The 20,873-nt window shown below is 43.4% G+C and overlaps 1 protein-coding gene across 3 annotated transcripts; it reads right to left on the bottom strand.

Moving 5' to 3' along the window:
- Positions 1-540: 540 nt before the first annotated feature.
- On the bottom strand, positions 541-20,107 carry sin3aa (SIN3 transcription regulator family member Aa). Of its 3 annotated transcripts, none has more exons than XM_038273083.1 (21): positions 20,023-20,107; positions 15,281-15,500; positions 13,867-14,049; positions 13,676-13,782; positions 13,284-13,578; positions 12,952-13,200; positions 12,705-12,857; positions 12,127-12,282; positions 11,951-12,040; positions 11,719-11,837; positions 11,420-11,630; positions 7,280-7,396; positions 6,963-7,201; positions 6,662-6,845; positions 6,018-6,582; positions 4,187-4,356; positions 3,929-4,102; positions 3,732-3,824; positions 2,227-2,321; positions 1,932-2,124; positions 541-1,831 (listed from the first exon to the last, which is right to left on the bottom strand). In XM_038273083.1, exons 1-21 carry the CDS (start codon positions 20,103-20,105, stop codon positions 1,586-1,588), a joined length of 3,942 nt encoding a protein of 1,313 aa, XP_038129011.1. In that variant the 5' UTR covers positions 20,106-20,107; the 3' UTR covers positions 541-1,585. The 3 variants fall into 3 exon arrangements, with proteins under 3 accessions (XP_038129011.1, XP_038129013.1, XP_038129012.1); XM_038273085.1 differs by lacking the exon at positions 20,023-20,107 and adding an exon at positions 17,316-17,445; XM_038273084.1 differs by lacking the exon at positions 20,023-20,107 and adding an exon at positions 17,219-17,444.
- Positions 20,108-20,873: the final 766 nt, after the last annotated feature.

Below are 20,873 nucleotides of genomic sequence, written 5' to 3' on the forward strand. Positions count from 1 at the left end.
GAGTTTTGAAAATATTAGTAACATATAAAAACAATCTGTAACTAATAATCGGGCAAGAAAAGCACAATTAGTGCGACTCTTGTGATAAAATAGTGCATGACACATGGAAAATGGCCTCTCTATTACCCTTCCTGTTAGTTCTAGCTGAAAAATTTCCATAAAAAGATCCACATAAAAATAAAAACTCCACAAATGGCTCCTTAGGCTACAAATATCATTTTTTTTATTATTACTTTAAATAAGGTCTAAATAAAGGGACTAAAGACATGCTCATGTGACTTCTTACATTATCAAAAATATGGTGCAGGTTGCAGAAAACAACCCAGGGAGAAGCAAGTTTGCCAGGGGTCTGTTCTTCTGAGCTCTGAAATAGGTCTCACTATCAGTGAGACCTATTTCACTATAAAAGGAAAACAAAATAAATCAAACATATCAAAGATTTGGATGTGTTTCTCCGTCCATCTCCCCACCAAATGTTCCTACGATAGAAATTAAAAACCAAAGACATAAAAGAAACGTAAAAGGGGGCAAAAAAAAAAATAGTCCAAACAAAGAAGTGTTTAATTATGAACTCCCTTTGGTAAAAATGGTGATAAATGGGCTTTGTATTTGTCTTTGTCATTTACATCCTAACTTTAGCCGTTAATAACTAAAGTCAATAATAAGCTTGGAAATACTAGCACAACAACATGGAACTGTCATAAAAAGTCTGAGACTATTTACAGAGTATTTACAAGATGATCAGGATGATTTCAGTCCTACCAGAACGGGTGGAGCCTGTGTTTGATGGCAGAGTGTGTCTTTAAAAGGTTGCCTTCCAGGGCGGACAGGATCCTGTGTGTTAATAGAGCTATATATAATATATACACACTGGAATACACACTCACTGGAATACAGGACCTGACATTCACAAGCTATACAACTTTACAGTCTGAGAACAAGCAGTGTTGTGAAGTCTTTTCTTTTTTACATTAAATGCAACAGTGCTTTCCTACAGTAACCCAACAGCACCACCCAGAGGCTCAGGCACAGTCTGTAATAATGCTGCCATGTGTTTGGGAAAGAAATGTAACTGCCTCGTGAGGATTTTTTCTTTAGAATGCAGGAATGTTGGAACCAGAACCTATTTTCCTTTTCCTGAATAAGTGCACTTGTCCATTTGGGTCATTTTTTCCCCCATAAATAACACCTCAGTAGGAACAGCGAGCTAAAACGAAGCTCGGTTCTGATAAAAGTCCATGAAGCACTACTCGCCGTTTCTGCTGCCTGTAGGAACCGGCTCAAGAAAGTTTGTGCCGTGGGTCTGAGTGCTGGTAAGAGCACAGGTCTGCGACCAGAACATGAGTGCTCGCAGTTTTTGGCACCAAAGGCCCTGTTAAAAAAAAATGGTCCCAGCTAAAAACGCTGGTAAAACAAACAAAAACTAAATCTGTGGCCCTACCGCCCTGGATGCAACACGAGTGAGAGACTATCACTCTAGCTCCCATGTTGGCCTTAAAAAATAAAAATAAATCCCAATATTTAGCCCTATCCCTAATTCTAACAGTGTCCAAACCTCCCACCCCATCTTGAGTCCACCGGTCTCCTACTTTTCTTCCCTCCCCGCATTTCTGTCAGCTACGGCGTATTCCACGCGATATTTGTTGATGTTCCTGAAGTGGAGGACTTCTGGGTGGCACGTTGTGGTGCAGGGCAGCAGGCCGTCACGCCCTTCCCCCATCAGCCACTTGGCGGTCTCTGCACTCATTTCGCGGTTGACGTGCTCTTTGACCCAGGCGTCCACCCAGGCCTGGAAGCGCTTGTGCAGCCTGGTGCTCACCCTCTCATGCGACTGTGGGGAAAAACCAGAGGGATTTTGGTAAACAAGGGAAAAGTAAGGATTTGCCGGGTGAGTGAGACGGTTCACCTGGAATCGAGTTTGGGTGAATTACCTGGTGAGCCCTCATCAGGGCGGTGCGGCGGTACATGTAGTCCTCAGACTTAAAGACGTAGACCATTTTGTAGGAGTTGAGTTTGAACATGCACTCCATCTTTTCCTTCTCCATGGATTTCTTCCCCCCCTCACAGGCCTCCTTGTCCATCTGCTCCCGGCCCTTCTGGTACTTCCTGATCCGCCTCAGGTTCCTAGCAGGGTTAGAGATGGATTCAGTGGAAGGTCTCAGGAGAAATTAGTCAAACTCAGAAAACTTGCCTTTGACTCTTAGAGCGAGAAAGAAAAGAGTGTACCGTGGAAGAAACACAGGCTTCTGGGCCAGATGCTCCCTCAGCTCAGGGGTGGTGGAATCTGGGTTGAGGTAGCGTCCAACGTAGTCGGACCAACGCTGCAAACATACAACCCAGAACATCCATGAAATCCAGCGATGCAGGAGATCCCAGATCCATGGATTAAAGCAACAATTAAATCCTGAGCCAGAACTTTTTAGCTTTTTTAGCCAGAACACCTGGGTGTGTGTGTGTGTGTATTTTCAAGCCATGCCAGGAGGGTGTGGGGGGGACGGTTCAATAAGCATCTCCCTGAAATTAGTTTTTGGAACTTGAGGTGTATTGTGAATGATTGAGGACTAAATTTGACTTTTGGAAAATCCAATACCAAAAACGGCCAAAAGATTGCAAAAGCACATCTATATCTAGCGTGAATGAGAGGTCGTGTTAGGCAAGGAAAGTACAAACCCTTATTTTTAACTCACATATGGTCAGTTATTGACGCTGGTTCAGCTGTTGCCGTAGCCCCAGACAAACGTCTAATGTGCGCAGCCGCACGAACTGCAGTTTGGACCAGGGTCTAATTCATGTTTGCGTAGCACCTTTTTGCCGCCGGATGCGTAAATAAGCTTCCTGGAGCACAGCGTGCCTGAACTCATCAACTGCATTGTGCCCTCTGCATGCAATTCTGTTCTCTCCATAGTCCTTCTCTCTAAACACAGTTTCATTTATTTATGTTTAACACGCGCTCCATTGAACGGAGCTCTAAACGGCGCAAGGTGACTTTCCGTGTAGAACCTACGTGTAGCACTGTACCACAATCTATCTGGCGACTTGAACGAGAAACGAGAGGAGGTGGTAAACGCTTTCATAAGACCCGCCCCCTTCTTCTTCTGATACTGCTGGTTTCAGAGCGATTCTTCGCTATCATTGGCTGACAAACGCAAGGGGAATTTCGATTGTCTTTTTTTTATTATTTATTTACCTTCCGTTTATTTTCAGGTGATCGCTACGAGCTGAAAATCCGGCCTGGGGCCGGAATACTTTAATCCCTGCACAGCTGTACTGGTACATTTTTCCAGAGGTTTTCATCACTTAGGGGCCTATTTTAGATGGAAAAAGATGAGGCCTTAGAAGGCAATAGTAATGTTTGGTATTAATATGAACATAAAACTTTGGACAGATGGGTGGTGGGGTAGACGAATTGCAGACTGATAGATCAACATAGGGGTGGGGATGGTGAGGTGCGGGGATTTGGACTTTAAATCCCATCACAATATTTTGTGGTTTGGCTGTAACTGCAGCCTACCTAACCCTATTGCATGTGTTATCAGTTAATGTCGCCATACTGGAGGTTGTGTTAGAAGCCTGAGACACTAAAGCCATTAATAAGACACGTCTTTATAAACCCTGCATATAAACAAGTTGCTGATTGATCCTTCAGGTTATCTGCAGTGTTTCAGGAAACGTAGTATTATTTGTGTATTTTTAAGAAATGTTTTCAAACCAATCAAAGAGCAGCTTCTCACCTCGGCCTCCATGGGCTCGTCAGAGTTCTCTTCCTCCGTGTCCAGCAGCTCCACCGTGAGCTGCACTTGCCCTCTATTTTTCACAAACATCACCTGAGACAAAAAAAAAAGGGGGGGGGGGGGGGGGGGGGGATGTCAAGATGGTGCTTTATTCCACTAAATTCATGGAAGCTGAAGCTCTGGCCAGGAAATCAAACCTTGAAGCAGTTCTCTTCAGACATGAGCTGCTCTGCTTTTCTCTGGTAGATCACCTCAGCCGAGTTTTTTGACGACTGTGCAGTTGTGGCCCCCCACGTGGCTCCGTTCCCAGTCTCCGTAAGATAGAGGTCTGTTACCTGGACGCAGATTTCGTCGCTCACTAGGTGCTGCAGCTACAGAGGGAGTGTGAATGAGTGAACGACTGTTCCAGCACCAGAAACTCACATGCAACACGTTTTGGGAGGAGGCGAACTTACCTGCCGAACTATGCTCTGGATCAGCTTGTCCATGGTGAATGCGATGTAAGCGTGGATGGTGAACATCTCCCTCAGAGAGTCTTCGTACTGAGAGGCTTCCATGTTTCCGTCCAGCAAGTTCCGAACCATCTCCAGGAAGGCTGAATAGTAATCCTCCACCTCGATGTCCACTAGAGAACAGAAACAGTGAGCATCTTAACGTTCACCATGAAGACAGCCTTCTTTAAACATCTTTCCCACTGGCTGAAAAACCTTTTTAAATCTGGAAACAATGGGCTTTTTAGTGGCAGTGGGTACAGCTCATTGGCCCACATTAAAATCGCCTTCAAACTGCTCGGATCTGCATTCAGTGGGAACAGCAGAACCAGATTGGCCTGTTCATTTATGTGATACCACTGAGCTCAATGTACGGACGTCACAACATAGCTCCCATCAAATATGATCTAACCCAAACAAAAGGAGAGATTCAAACTGAAAATATCAAAGCCATAAAGCAGAGTTTATAGATATGCTGCCATAGGGCCCTTTTAATCGTCCTATCACTATTTTCACATTCTGCATATTTGTTTGTTCCATCTCTAACGTTATGCTGTCTCTGCTTATTCCTCATAGTAGCTTCATCTGGTATGTTCCCATTTGGTTGTGAATTGGCGATTTATATATAAACCGATTTGAAATCGAATTGGACTTTCTACACCCTGGCTCCCTTCCATGTTGCTCTCCACTATTTACTTTCCTGATTTCTGTCGAACAGTTGACATCATCAGCGCTAACCCAGCATGATGATGTCACCAGAGATGCAGTGGTGGGGGGGCAGAAGCCATGCAGCTTGCCAGCAGGGGTGGTCAGAACGACACTTTTTGCCAATGAGCATGGAGCCAAATGCTGATTGTTAGCGGGTTGACCCAGGTTTGAAAGACCCGCTAATTTCAGAAGAAAAGGGCTTTAATTCAATTTCATTCACTTTATTTCTATAGCACCAATTCACAACAGGTCATCTCAAGGCACTTTAAATTCAACCAGATCATACAGTCAAATTGATACAAAGTGCATTTTCTATCTAAGGAAAACCAGTTGATTGTAGCAACATATTGACTCAAAAGGCAATCCCTCACACTAAGCATACTTGAAGCGAATGTGGAGAGGAAAAACTCCCCATTAACAGCAATAAACCTCTATCAGAACCAGGCTCAGTCTTTTTTTGTTTAAAGAAAAAAATGCTGACTCTGATTTTACAGTGATACAGAATTTAACCCTTTCAAACCAAAACAAATAAAACACCAGATCAATCAATATCTAATCCACTATGACTGGAGCTACTCATTAACCAGGAAGTAAGGAGGAAACCAGGGGTCTAATTTGGTTGGACCCAACACTGGGACTCACCTGTGGGTAAACACCGTAGAACACAGAACCAGACACTGAAACGCATCTACAAGATGCAGTCGGCCACCAGATGACAAAGGAAGGCGGAAATTTCAAACTGTTATGGAAATGCTTCTTCTTTTTATGACAACTCTATTGATGAAATGTGCTATAAGGTGACCTGGTAGCAATCGGACATGGTACCTTCAACTGGATTTCAGATTTTCTGTTCGTAGGTAAGAACAGGTGTGCCTAAAGACAGCTCAGTCTGGTCATAGGTCATCAAATTTTAAGGAAACCCCGCACGAACCTAACCCCGCACGAACCGAACCCTGCACGAACCGAACCCTGCACGAACCGAACCCCGCACGAACCGAACCCCGCACGAACCAAACCCTGCAATAACCGAACCCCGCTACAGGGTGAAAATCCAGCCAATATTAGATGAAATTATGGGTTTACTCACTGGGCTCCTTGAGTCTGAGCTGGATGGCAGGATTATCGTTCTTCTCCTTCTTCAGCCCCAGAACCTCCCTCTCCCAGTCCCGCTCCCTGACGTCCTCCTCCATCTGCCGCTCCGCCTGCTCATACAGCCTGAGCAGCCGCGAGCACAGCGTCTGGTGGAGGCGCAGGAAGATGTACCAGTTGTTGTTGACGAAGAAGAGGTTGTAGGCATCTTCGCAGGAGCGCAGCTTCTGAGCCGCTGTGTTGCAGAACAGCAGCTTGGACTTGGTGGGGCTCCCGGTGCCTGGGACCCCGTTGGACCCCTCCTCCAGCCCCACATCTTCTTCTTCCTCCTCCTCCTCCAAGTCCGACAGCTCGCCGCGCTGTGCGAACAGCATGTCAGGGATGAAGTGGTAGATGATCTGCTTGATCTTGTACTTGTCCTCCTTATGAATGCTGGTCTGCCGCTTCACATGGTGGATGATGAGCGCCGCCGCGTCCTCCAGGATCTGGCTGTCTTCGTAAGCTAAAGTGAGGTGGGGCCCCATAGGAGCGGCGGTGTTCTCCTCCGACGCCTGCTCCTGCCTCTGTAAGTAAAAATGAGCTTTACAGACTGATTGTTTTGTGTAAAAGTGTAACTAAATATTTGCAGGAGAAAATCTCCACCTCATCATAGATGCTTTCAATTTCATTCAGCAAAGACTTTGATCGAATCACTTTGGTGTCATTTTGTTTGAAGTTGATGCCTTGATGGTCCAGGGATTTGAGGTAATACTTCTCGTTCTGCTCCCTCCAGATCTTGTTAAAGCCTCGCTGGGCTTCCCGCCATTCCTCCTCCTTCATCTTTAACCTGTTTGTAAAGAGAGGCTGGATTCAGAGTGGCCCCTCAGATTAAGACGTGTTACACCAAAGGAGCCAGAAAATAAGCTAAACGGGACAAAAGTGGATAAAATAGGACGTATTGTACCTTTTCAGCACAATGGGAACAGAAACAGCGGGGTTCTTCTTCAGGCCGTCCAGGATGTCAGGAGCTTTGTCTCCATATATCCTCTGGATCGCCTTGCGGTGAATCACCTCAGAGGAACCGCCCAGTGCGTTGTCCAGCCGAAACTTAGCCTGCTCCTCCGCGGACATGCGGGACAGCTTCCGCTGCACCGTCTCCAGCACTCTGATGGTGGCCAGGTTGGTCTCCAACACCACATCAAGCTGTGGTATGACAAAAACCCTCTAATGTCCGTCCATTTATTACAAACATAACCCAGCGTGGAGAAAACTCCAGCTCACCTCGAAGCGTTCGTCCTCACACCTGTAGATGTGCTCCTCATACTGCGTCTTCTTGGAGCTGACGAAAGTGGAGTCCTCGGACCACGAGGGAAAGGAGACCCAGGTGTCGTTCAGGACCTGGAGGCAGAATTTAGGAAACTCAGTGATGAGGAGAGAAAACGTCTAATAATGTCAACAGTCAGGCCCCTATGAGTATTTAAGTCAATGAATTACATTTGCCCAACCATAATAATAAATACTTCCCCTGTGTTTGAACTAAATAAGCATTTCCTACAGAATCAAACTAGAAAAACAATCAGAAAGACGGAGGAGGGAGAAAGTAACATGTTTCGACGGTACAAACTAGAGATGCATCGATCCATGTGCTGAGTGTATCAGCTGATATCCAATAAGAATAAATCAACCATATTCCATGTCATGACAAAAGAGGCACCAGGCTTCAAATAAACATTGTTGAAAAAGTATATATATATATATATATATATGCCAGGAGGGTGTGGGGGCGTGGGATCACAGATTGCATGAATGACTGAAGACTAAGTTTGACTTTTGAAAATCCAATACCAAAAACGGCCAGGAGATGGCAAAAAGTGCATCTATATCTGCCACTTGCATGAACCACATTTCTTTGGATACCTAGTTTTGCTGCTAAGCGTTCCTGGAGCACAGCGTGCAGAAGTGCCTGGTTCACTTAACTTCCTGCTCCAGCTGCTAAATGGCTCGCCATCTCGCCCTGTCTCCTCCAGCCATGCCCAGCGCCATTTATGTTTGAGACTTTATTTATGGTCGTTACATCTTCCCTCGGAATTCATGAACGGCATTGTGCCCACTCCATACAATTCAGTTTTCTCTATCGTCCCTCTCTCCAAACATAAAGTTTCATTTGTATATATATATATTTTTTTACACGTCTCTCCTTTGAATGGGGCCGTAAAAGTTAAACAATGTACCGCAATCTGTCCACTTCAAGCAAGAAACGAGAGGAGGTGGTACACGATTTATTGAGACCCACCTCTTTCTTCTTCTGATTGGCTAACAATGTTAGTTTCAGAGCGCTTCTTTGCTACTATTGGCTGAAAAACCTAAGAGGGATTTCAATTGTGTTTTTAAAATTTATTTAGCGTCAATTTATATTTGAGTGAATTTTTTTGCCCAGGAACAATTGCTCTGAGCCGAAGATCCGGCCTGGGCCCGGAATACTGTAATCCTGCATAGCGAAAAAAAATCAGATGGACATTGAGATAAATATATGTGAGAAGAAGGATTTTAAATTCTATTCTGGATTTAACAGGAAACTAGGGCTGCAACAACGAATCGATAAAATCGATAAAAATCGACTTTTAAAAGCGTTGGCAACGAATTTAATCATCGATTAGTTGTGTCGCGCGATTAATGTGTCATCCGCCGCCGTCATCACATCCATTTGACTGAAACGGGGGAAGAAAAAAAATATGGCAGAGAGAGTCAGCGCCGCAGGTGCAGTGTTGCCAACTCAGCGACTTGTCAGACCCCTCCAGCTACTATTTTTCAAAAAAGCGACTAGCGATAAATCTGGCGACTTTTTACGGTGTCACTGTCGGCTTTTGGAGACTCTTATGTGAAAGCATGTATCGTTCCTACTGTGCCGTGGGGCGCCTCCCCCATCCCAACCCCGTTCTCCCGCAGGAGTCCCTCTCAGCGCTGCAGTCAGAGCAGCAGGATTTTTACCCTCAGCGTCCAGACTGCAAATGAAGCGTGCAAGCGCCGGGATTGACGGCGCAAATTGATCACAATAATTAAAATACCCTGCGCTTTGTAAAGTGAAAAAAGTTGTAACATGCAACTTTTGTCAAAACAAATTAACATGGCACGGAACTACCATGTTTGTTTGTTTTTTAAGTGGGGAAACGTAACGTTAGTTTCTCAGGTAGCTCATCTGATGCTTTCCTTACCGTGTTAGTAGGTTACAGACAGTGATAAGGTTGGCTTCTTATTTTACTTTTAATTTAATTTGAATTAGCTTAAGCAGCGTTATATTTACTTTATAAAGAATTTAACTTGTAAATTATGAAGGCAAGGCTTTTAAAGTTTAAATCTTCTGGCAAAGATAAAGTAAAGAAGATCCTACAATTTATGGAAGTAAAGCAGAATAAAATCCAGCAAGATCAGTAATATGTCAATTAATTATATGCCACATTCCCATGTAAATATCTGTCTTAGGAGGATGTGTTTTTTTAGCACCCCTACTTCTCTCATTTTTATTCCAAATACAATTTATAATTTGAATCACAGGGCTATTTTTATCTCTATGGTTCAGTATTTTCTCAAGTAGCAACTTTAACTGCTATACTTTCCTGTCTTAAAAGGCAGAACTCTTCTAGTCTAAAAAAACCTCATTTGTTGAAATGGGGGGGCCTATTGTTTGAACCCCTTAGGGGCTTTTAAAAACAAAAATGTCTTTTTTTGCACTTTATGAAACAAAGTACCCTATATTTTGTGGATGTACAGCTACATTTCTCATGTAAGTTTGCGTAGTTTTAACACAAACATTTATTTTTCATACTGCACCAGTACAGTTAATGAGCAACCTTTACTTGTGTGCTTGTTTGTTCTGTCTAAAATGTTTATTTTGAAATAAAGAGGTTAATATAAAAAATATTTTTTGTCCGATTCATCGATTAATCGAAAAAATAATCTGCCGATTCATCGATTTTTAAAATAATCGTTAGTTGCAGCCCTACAGGAAACCAATGAAGAGAAGCCAGGATAGGAGAGATATGATCTCTCTTTTTCATTTTCATCAGAACTCTGGCTGCAGCATTTTGGATCAGCTGAAGGCTTTTAACTACAGTTTGTGGACTTCCTAATAGTAAAGAATTACAATAGTCCAGCCTTGAAGTAACAAATGCATGGACTATGCTAATGCAGATTCTCAGGACTAGTTTCACAGCATCAACCCTGGACAAGATATTCATAATTTTTGCAATATGGAGATCAAAGTAGGAAATTCCTGAAACCTCTTTAACATGGGATTTGAATGACAGGTCCTGATAAAAAATAACACCAATGTTTTTATTTGATTATCAGAGATCAGTTAAATCCCATCCACATGAAGTGACTGACTAATCAGCTTATTTTTTAAAGACTCTGGTCCATCCAGGTTTTTATGTCTTCAGACATGCCTGTAATTTATGTAATGGGTTAGCTTCATCTGGATTTATAAACAGATATAGCTTATATCCCATGATGTCTAATAATTTTACTGATTGGAAGCATGTATAAAGTAAAGAGAATTGGTCCTAGCACTGATCCCTGTGGTACTACACAGGTAACTCTGGAGCACGAGGAAGGATTTTTATAGGTTGCTGGTCCTTAAGGTCTCTGAATAGGGTGTGTAACATTGCTTTGGCTGAAAATGTCACGTTCTATGAGCCCTAATGCAAGCCTGGTTAAAAGCCCTAGAATGAAACGACAGGTTTTCTTCCTTTTATGGTATGCTCATGAATATTTAGAAGAGCTATGCGCTGATTGGTTGGTTTACAACGAGCGAAGTTGCCGAGCAAAGACTCCGGTCCGGTCAGCAGCCCATTGCATTCTATGACTCCTTTAACGTCAACAAACTGAAATCTGTCTGAATTTTTTTATTTAAACCAGCCCAGTGCAGTTCCCTTAATTCCTATTAAATGTATCAAATGCAGTACAGATTTAAAAGGACAAGTAGAGATACAAGTCTATTATCTGAGGCCATGAGAATATCATTAGTGACTTTCACCAGAGCTGTTTCAGTGCTATGATGAGCTCTAAGACAAGATTGAAACCAACCCTTCAAAAACTTCATTATGTGTAAGCGATTGCACACTTGTTTGGCAACTACTTTCTCAAGAATTTTAGATAAGAAAGGAAGATTGGATATAGGTCTATAATTGAGTGGGTAATTATGGACAAGAGATGGTTTCTTAAGTAAAGGTTTAATTACATCTACCTTCAAAGCCTTAGGTACACTTCCCAGTAACACCAGGAGACACTCCATCCTCTTCATGCCAGTAACCATGATCTCAATTTTCACTAGCATTTGATGCTAAAGAGAGCTTAAAACCTCTGAGCAGGGATCAGTAATTGTTCTCATCTTCTGATTAATGCCTTCCCGCATAACTGGCTCACCTCTTTACAAAGCGGCGTTCTGCCGGTGCATTTGGGCTGCTGGTAACTTTTAGGCAGAGCTCTATAGCTGGAGCCCAGCCTCTTGCAGGAAGCATAGTCAATCTCCATGGCGATGCCCTCCGTGGCCCGTTCTTTTGGGTATGTCTCCATGTGCGACATTTCACGATAGCCCAGGAAGTTTTTGAACCAGTTGAATAGCTCGGGAAATTTCCTGTAAATGAGAAATAACCGGCTCAGTCATGATGCGGGCTGAGTAACAACTTTAGGATCCCAGGCCAACCGGTGACAGAGTAACGCACCCCAAAAACGGCAGCACCAGCTGCACCAGCTCAGCCCTGGAGATCACCTCCTGGTTAAAGATGACCAGGCAGCGCAGGAAGTTGTCGTAAGCCTCAGTGCTCCTTAGAGCTTTCCGCACCTGAAATGACATAGGAGATTAGAACAAGTCAAACGTGCAGAAACATACAGAACACAAAATAAAATTGACAACTATTTAAATATTTTAGACAGACAGACATAAGGTTAAGCCACCTTCTCAAAGAACATAGACTCCATGCCGCCTCCATGCTTGCTGGGGTCTGCCGTTGGAGAGTCCTTCAGATTCAGTAACTTTGGCTTCTTCTGTAGCGTGACATAGAGGACCGTTAGCAGGGGAGGTGAGAACAACGCTCGACAGGAGCTTCAGCGATGTGTGTGTCTGTGCAAACCTTGATGGGTGGTGTTGACCCTGGAGTGGGGTGGCGCCGGATCTGACAGCCATTCTGATTGGGTCTCTGTTTGTTGTTGAGCTGCATCTTTTTGGTGGTGAGGCCGTGGTCGTTCTTCACAGATTCTGCCTTTTCTGCATTGGTCTTACTCAGCATCTAAGAAAAAAACAACAATGTTTAAGAAACTGACATCTTTCAAGTGTAACTCATTACCATCTTTCCTTTTGAACCCGGTCACATTTCCTCACATTAAAATCTATACTTTTATTTGAGATTTCATTTGAACACAAAGTTTATCCCCTTCTCCTTAACAATGATGCTCTGTACACGGTCTCCATTTCTCTGCTACTACTAAATGAGCTCCATTCCAACTTTGATAAATACCTCAAAATAAACCTGTTTTTTCTGTGAACGCTTCAGAGATTTTCTAGAGAACATCTATGAACCAACAACAGCACTAAGACCGAGAAAAACAGCAGAACGTTCCAGGAGAAAGTTGGAAAAACACAAACAAAACAAAAAACTGTTCTTCTATCAGAGGAATTTATACGTGTTGTGCTGTTGTCACATAATCTTACAGCTGAACTGTTGGCATCAGGGAGAAACTGTCCGAACTCTGACAGCAGGTCCTCTTGGTTCTTGAAGAGTCTTGCCACTTGAGCGTAGACCTCCTGCTCCGTCAGAGCCGGCGTATAGTTCCCTCCAGCCTCTTTAGCGTTACGCTGCTCCTTCTATGATGTGTAGAAAAATAAGAAATTTAGCAGAATGGCTGCATGCAGCAAACACTAAGGGTCCTCTGACTGTTCTTGCTTTAGGCAGCCTGACCTGGTATGTGTGGAGAATCTCCAGAAAGGCTTTGTAGATGTCTGGCTGGCCCTGGAAGCGGTTCTTGATCTTGTTGACGTAGTTGATGGCATGGTTGAACTCCACCGGCTGATTGTTCTGCATGGGTGGGCCAGCAGGGGTACCGCAGAGGGGCGGGTGAAGCTGAAGGGGTGGAGATCGGGGTGAGGCGTAGGCGGGGATGGATGGGTTGGTCTGGCCACTCTGTGTCAGCACCTGCAGCTGCGGAGGCTTCAGCATCAAAATAACAAAAACAAGCGTCAGATGCATGGAAAAATCTCCACCTCCTCCCCTCAGAGATCCTCTCGACTAACCTTACTCAACTTGGCGGGGGTTGGCTGCGTCAGGTGAGGCGGAGCGGTGGTGGCAGCAGCGGATGGCAGCTGGGGAAGATGCTGGGTGGGCGCTCCCGTTATGGGGATGTTCTGGACTGAAATGCCGTGTGGGGTGATGTGGTGGATCTGACCCGGCGTTGTCACGTTGACCAGGTCATTGGTCTGAACCTCGATCTTGTAGCCGGGGGGGAGAAAAGTGTTGAAACCCATAATGAGGTCTGGGTGACCTTTGAAAAGCTGCGACACCCTGCTTATGACCCCCGGAGTATCGATGCTGATAAACACACAGAGACAATGTTTAAATGAAACACAATAGTGAGGAGTTGACATTTCCACGGTTTCCTGATCCACAAGTTCTACTTAAACTTCACCTTTGAGACTTGAATTCTTTCATTATATCTAAAAAGTCGTTGTAGACCTGAGGCTGGTTCCCAAACTGTAGCTTCACCTGATCCAAGTACGATAAAGCATCTTCCACCTAAAGTAAGAACACAAACAGGATGGTACCTGCAACAATTTCTAAAATAAATTCATAAAAAAAGTCTAGCAGTCAGAAGCTCACCTTTAGTCTCTGAAACTGCTGGTGACCCTGTGCGGAGGATGGAGGGGCCGTTGTGTGACCATGCCCTGACATCACAGAGGGCCCGTGGGACTGAACGGCGGAGCTGTGATGAAGGGGCCCAGAGTGGACTGTCGGACCAGAAACATGCCCGTGTCCGCCACTGTTCTGGGCCACGGTGGGTACCTAGGAGGGGACAGGCGTCTGTCACAGGCCCCGTCCACACGAAGTCAAAACGAACACGAAACGCTGATATTTTCCAAAACGTTTGCCGTAAAGACGGAGACGTAAAATAAATGTGAGCGTCCACACGAATGCATGAAAACGCTGCAAAATGTATGCCAGGCCTGTAAGTGGCGCTGTGGTGCCAAAGCAAAAATAAGCGACGAAATGTAGGGCATGCGCACTAATATTTATACATGGTTGCCCTGCGGGTCTATTTTCGTGGTTAAGTCAAATTCAGGTGCTGAACTATGTGGTCGATATTGCTCTGTTCTTCATGGAGATATTCCAGAAGAAGAAGATTCTGTTGTAAGCCCGACCAGCCCGACAGCAGGGTGAGTAGCATTAGCAGCAACGGCGCCATTGTTATTGTGATGTGTCGCGCTTGCGTGTTTAGAGGCGACGCTATGACGCATGCGTGTAAAAAAAAAAAATGCGGTTAGGGTGTAAACATGGAAACGCGAAAACGGCGTTTCAGAATCTTCCCACTCTGAAGGGTGAATAAAAAAATGATCGTTTACAGACCCCTGAAACGCCGGCTTCGTGTGGATGAGAGGCTGGTTTGGTGAAAAATTTGTGCGTTTAGGCCAGGGTTCGTCTTCGTGTGGACGGGGCCACAGTCATTCTACCATCACACTCGTTAATGTAATGGCTCTGTTTCACTGGGGAAAATACCACAGACCCACACAATACAACCTTGAACTGGAAAGTAGGAAGAATTAAAAAGATCCACAGCTTAAACCCAGCAGCTCTGTGAAGGCCTCAGGAGTTTAATAGAGCACAAATGTTAACAAAGAATATGACCAGAAAGGTTAGGTAGGAAGTTATAGAGGGGTTCAAAGCAATCACCCAGACCTTTTTTTTCTTGGCATTGGAATGTACTCAAAACACCAAATGAAGGGCAAAAACAACAAGTAGGGAATGTGCCATCTGTATTAGGACAAATGGTGGTGTAGCATCATTGAGGGCATGTTTTTTCTCCTACGAAAATACATCAAAATTATGTAGGAAATCTTTTTACGGTTGAGAATTCCTTTAAACTTGGCAGAAGGTCCATCTTCCAACACCGTGGAATGGTTTGGATCAAAGCATATTTTTATTTTCAACCAAAGCCTTGCAGGAAATTAACTCAAAAATGTACTTAAAAAAGGTATCAGGACAAAAATGTGAAAGGAGCGCAATATGCTGACTTTACCTGGTACCCCTGGGGGACTGAGTATTGGACACCAGCAGTGGGCTGCATGTTGTCGGTCACGGCTTCATACACAGCCGGAGCAGCGGTGGCGGGGGCCAGGATACGATGCTGAAAAGGCTCTGGGTTGCTGGTGAGCCGCCGCTGCTGCGATGCAAGCACTGTGTCTTGATCCTCCAGACGCCGCTTCATTATGAACTCATGCTTACGAAAGCCGCGAGACCTGGGAAGACAGAGAAGATGAACGTTAACTAGTCTGAAGACAAGGTTTAAAAGCTGGCCTGTTCTTTCACTAAAACACCAACAGCAGTTAAGTTTATAGTAAAAACATTTTTAAGCAAAAAATGCTTTAATGTAAACACTTAGTGTTTACATTAAATGTTTAATGAAACATATATCTTAATGCCGCTTAAATGTGGTCTAGGGTGAGGGGGAACAGTGTAGAACTCATTCTTTAAGCCAACTGACAAGCAACACATTTAGATGATAGCTGTCCATATAGACTAAGAAAACACGTTACTCCAACACAATGGCAGATCTATTTAATGATCTATGGCAGATCATTAAAAGTATTAGTTATTGCGGTAATACTATCAAGGCAGTGCCAACCTTTCAAATGTTATCACTATGTCATCTACAAGATTTTCATCAAGTTTTCCGTTTTCCCGCCATCAGTATTTAAAATCCTCTACTGTACAAACAGAGAAAGCTACTCTTATTTACAACATTGTGCCTAATCTAGCATAAATGTTGCTTTAAACAACGATGGATTTCTAAGAAAGTCAATAATCTGGAAAGAAATCCCACAATACTCTCTCATTATTAGTTGAAAATAGATATTCTGTAAAAGTCAATGTATCCAGCGTTTAGAGGAAACTGTCGATATTTGTCCAGTTGTAATTTTTCTTTTTTTTTTTTGTCTGATTCAGTGAGAGTAGAGCAGCAGTGTGAGCATCTCCTCGTTCAGACAGCAGCATGTACTGAATGTTCGGCTCGCGGCCTCTGCAGCCAATGAGAACACGAGAACCCTACGTCAGCGCAACAAACAGGTGCTGTGGAAACGTGGGAGCACCCTGCTCATTCACAACTTCCTATAGACACCAGCGACTCCTGACCACCTAAATGATTAACTTGTTGTAAAACTTAAGTTGCGTGAATATTAATAAAGCTTCTATAACAAAAAAAAAAAAAACAACAACAAGTCAATATGTCACAGCGAAGCTAGGATGTAGAGCTGGCTCCTTTCCCCCCAGCAGCTCAGCTCCACTCAGCCGTCCGTTTACCAACAGTGGTAAACTCAACGCAGCCTCGGAATGCTAAGCTAACGCATTAGGTTGGTGGCGCTGCTCACTGACTCCACTATTAGTGGCGCTGTTAGAACTAAATGCTGCCATGGTTTCTTTTTTAAATAGTATGTTTAATAGACCCCCCCTCGATGTTTACACGGCCTAGTAAACACAAGCACCGATATCAATTTAGAGCTCGGTGCTTTCCGCACGCCCGCCATTTAGCGTGGCGAAGAAGTTCGGAAAATGTACACGTAATTTCTACCAGGTAAGTTTGAACTAGTGGATTACATTAACACTTGTTTAGAATATCGACACAGTTAAGCGTACTGTACAGTTTATTTTTAGGACTTTCACAGAAGTGCGTCCCGTCGCCAGCTGTACCGAGCTGCTAGCTAGCTGACGGCTAATGTAAACATGGGGAGCCCGAACAGAAGATTGTCTCTGACTCGGAGGGAAACACATGCAGGTGTCCGTTGGCGATCGGTCTAAATTACGCGGTATCTGTTAAAAGTACCAAGGTGATAATACACTGTAGGTCCGTCAGTCAGATAGTGGCATGCATTGAGATGTGGATATTTCCGTTTAGTGTTCTTAAACCGAGAGCTAACTAGCTTGCTGTGTTAGCTTAGTGAATGAATACGACTGAACTCACCCCTCTCCCAAACAACAGGCAGAAGTTTGGAGGCGATTAAATAACAATCCTTTCTATTTGGACCGACCACCGCCCCATTTGGTTATAGAAACCACACCCGTGAAAAGCACCTTGTCGGTGGTGTGTGACTTAAAATAAAACAATCCAAGCAGATACAGCAATGTGAAAATCTCCCAGCGAGAGGAAAACAATCTCCGTTCGGTTAGCTGAGATGGTGGGCGGGGTCAGCACATGAAAACGGACAGGATTGGTCAGTTCATTCGGAGATAGAGGCGGGGCTTGATTGTACGTTTTGAATGTTGGGCTGTCAATCATGTTTTTTGTTTTTGGCATAGTTAGTAAACACCTCCAAGACTAAACTCGAAGTCAGCAGAGGCAGTTTGTTTTTTTATGTCATTAAAAACTTTCTGTAATCACCGGCACAGCTGATAAACCTCTTCACTTACCGTTTTATAAAAATCTAAAATTATTTTTTTAAACCAGACTATTTATATATGTTCAATAATATAATGTTGAAATAGATATCTTTTTTATGTCATTACATTCAATATGAATACTGAGTAGGTCTGTTTCACCTTTTTAATACATGTGGAGAGTTGTGGTGCCGGGTTGTGGACCATAAATCTGAAATTAGGCTGCCATAAAAAAAAAGTAAACTTTGTCAGTCATTTATTAAAAAATAAATAAATAAAACACTCATTGTATTGACTCAATACCCACACAGTAACATTTGAAGTGTTTATTCCTGTTCATTTTGATACTTGTAGTTTACCCCAATAAATAAGCTCCCTAGTTTTTGTTTTATTATTTTGTAGAAAACGATAACTGAGCAAAAATGACAAATAAAGATAAAAAAAAAAAAGGTTGTGAGTCGCATGCATTGCCCCTCCCTCTTTTTGCATAATTCCATCCATAATTTATGGTTTGTTAGAGTTCTTCAATGTTTTATTCTTTTTATTGCAGTTTTTGTAATATTCGCTATTATTGCTTTATTTTTATAATTAAGTAAGTGCTTTGAAAAAAAATAATAATAATAATCTGTCTCCAAAAACTCAGCAGTACATACCTGAGATCAATTAAACCGATGTATCAGCCTTACAAAACCTGCATTGGTAGATCTCTACACTGGACCATAAAATCCTTTAACACTGACCCACTCCAACAACATCTTTTCCCATTGCAGAAGCAGAAAAAAGTTTATATCTAAAACAAAAGAACTTTCAACCACCAGCTGCAATACCTCTGATGTATCCATCTACTCCAACCTAAATCTGGGAATGCCACCATTGCAGCTAATTTCCTGGATATGTCAGTTTCACAGGCACCCAAAGAATTGCCCAAAAACATCCCAAACTTTTAAATGCTTCATAATCTTGAGGCAGAGGTTAACCATGTTGTCTCTTGTGCCTCTTTTTGCTGCAATGTTTTCCTTCCACTAAACTTTACAACATGTGTGGAAACAACTCTAAAATGTCTGTCTGTGTGATAGTGTTTTATGCAGATGCACATGCTGATGCATGTTCTCCATAAATCTGCTGTGTTTTAATAAGCAAAGCCCCTACAGATAATAAGGTGCACGCTAGAAGACGATTTTTCTCAAAGTTAGGCCTGCGGAGGCTTTAAGTCTGTGTGCAGAAGTGTTTGCAGACAGAGCAATAAAATAACTTTTTTTTTTCCTCTTAGACATATTTTACTTGCAGGAGTCTTTGTATCCCAACCTAGTTTGTTCGGTGCATCTTATTGGCCAATGCTTTTCCAGTCACAGTTGCCAAACCCTCCTATTTCCCCATCAGTCGATCTTTCCCTGCATCCTACCGATGAATGCAATGAAAACCCCTCCACATACTGGCTCTTCCTGTGCGCCATTAGGCCCCTCCCATTTGTCGTTCAGGAGCCAATCGCTGACAATTAAACCCAATCAAAAGTTCCCTCCTACAAAAGGTGGAACTTGCTAAATAAACCATCGCCCACGACAGGCGGAGCTCCAGTTGTAGCCCGGGATTCCTCCCTGTGCTCCATACCGAGGAGTCTGAGGCTCATTCTTCATTGGTTTCTCTTCCAAACACCGAGCGAAGAGCCCAGAGCTCCAGGGGGGCTCTGCAGGCGCACAATACACCAGTTTATGTATAATGCTTGCACGTTTGTCTTTGCAAGTTTTAAGCGAAGCGTGTAACAAAAACGCATTGCGGGCTGCGGAGAAAAACCCCACCAAAAAAAAAAAAAAAAAAAAAAGCCCACCACAGACAGTTGAAACCAAGAAGCCCCTTCCAGCGGAGGTCGGCTGACTTTGTTCGTCTCCTAAACTAAACGATCCAAGCCGTCATTTCCCCCTCGGCTAGACGGCAGGATCAGGGGCCTGGGTGGGCGGCTAACACAGGCGACATGAACCGATCAATTTGCCCTTAACGGAATAGGAGCCGCTGCGCCGCCATCAGCTCCGACCCTCCGTCCTGCTTCGACGTGGTTTATTCTTTGTTTACCGGAGTCCTTCAGGGTTAAAATGTCTGGACTGCCCCCTCCCTCCCTCCTTCCTCCCCCCGGATCGTTCAAACAAACGCCGCAGACAGGGGGACGCCTCGGCCGGTCACCCCAAAGCAGACTGTTAACTAGCCGATCTAACGCAGCAGACTCCACACCAAACCATGCTGTGTTTTCAGAGCAGATAAAACCCGCCAAGCCATCTATGTATGAGAACAAAAAGACGCATCTGGCGATAAAACAATTTCAATTTCTCCCTCATCGCGTCTGATCCTGCAAAGTGCTACTAGTGTTCACAGAAAGAAGTTTAAACAGCTGCTACATACCCCGGTAAAAAGCCTTCTTTACTCCGGAATTGTGTTTGTATCAGACTAGTTGGACACGCCCCCCTCTGTTGGCATTGGCGCATAACTTAGAACACGTCACTTTGTTTTGAATATCACCCGCTAAATGTGAAGCCCTGCAGCCTGAGGCAGGGAGGAGGGCTAGGTTGCCACCAAGCTTTTTGCTCAGCAGACATGAAACCCTCCATTCAACTGCTTCAGTCTTCATCTCCTCTCAGAGAGGAATCAGATTCTAAGATGACAAAGCTTCATTTGTTTTCATTGGGCTGAAATGAGTCATTTTGGGCAGCATCTTTCATTTAAGTTTTATCAGACAATCCAAGCCTCTGAAAAAGAATTGAGTTCAAATGTATTTACTTTATTAATCGTTTTTTCCCCCGTCTTCCATGGCCAGTGACCTTTCAGTTCATGTCAGTGCATGAATTGTTTCAGTGACATCCATTATTTTAGACAGCATCTTCCCTGGGTGTTTTGTGTTCTGCGTTTGATGCACATATTTTATATCAAAATAATAAGTTATCTCAAGGTTTTTACCATGAAGCAGGATTACCCCTTTCCTGGAAACTAGACCTCACACTATTATTGTCTGCACCATCTACACCAAGTCAAATCCCTTGTAAGTTCAAATCTACTTGGCAATAAACCTGATTCTGATTAATGCATTATGATGAAGACACAGTGAAAACGGAGGACATTCTCTCTTAGATTTTTTTATTACATTTTAATTAAGTTTTTTTGTTTTTTGCAAGGTTTGGTTTTTATTTTTATTTCATTTAATGACTTTTTTTATTCTAGTTCTTATCTTGTTAGTTTTAGAAAACAATGATAACCTT

This window comes from Cyprinodon tularosa, unplaced genomic scaffold (assembly GCF_016077235.1).
Source record: "Cyprinodon tularosa strain WSP-4 unplaced genomic scaffold, ASM1607723v1 ctg856, whole genome shotgun sequence".
Taxonomy (NCBI): domain Eukaryota; kingdom Metazoa; phylum Chordata; class Actinopteri; order Cyprinodontiformes; family Cyprinodontidae; genus Cyprinodon; species Cyprinodon tularosa.

Excerpts from the sequence above, each read along its gene's own strand:
- sin3aa (XM_038273083.1), bottom strand. The coding sequence starts at position 20,105 with ATGCGCCAATGCCAACAGAGGGGGGCGTGTCCAACTAGTCTGATACAA. Across the intron at positions 14,050-15,280 it reads CAGTCCCCCAGGGGTACCAG|GTACCCACCGTGGCCCAGAA; the intron begins GTAAAGTCAGCA and ends GTCCCCTCCTAG. Across the intron at positions 12,283-12,704 it reads CTGATGCCAACAGTTCAGCT|ATGCTGAGTAAGACCAATGC; the intron begins GTAAGATTATGT and ends TTTTTTTCTTAG.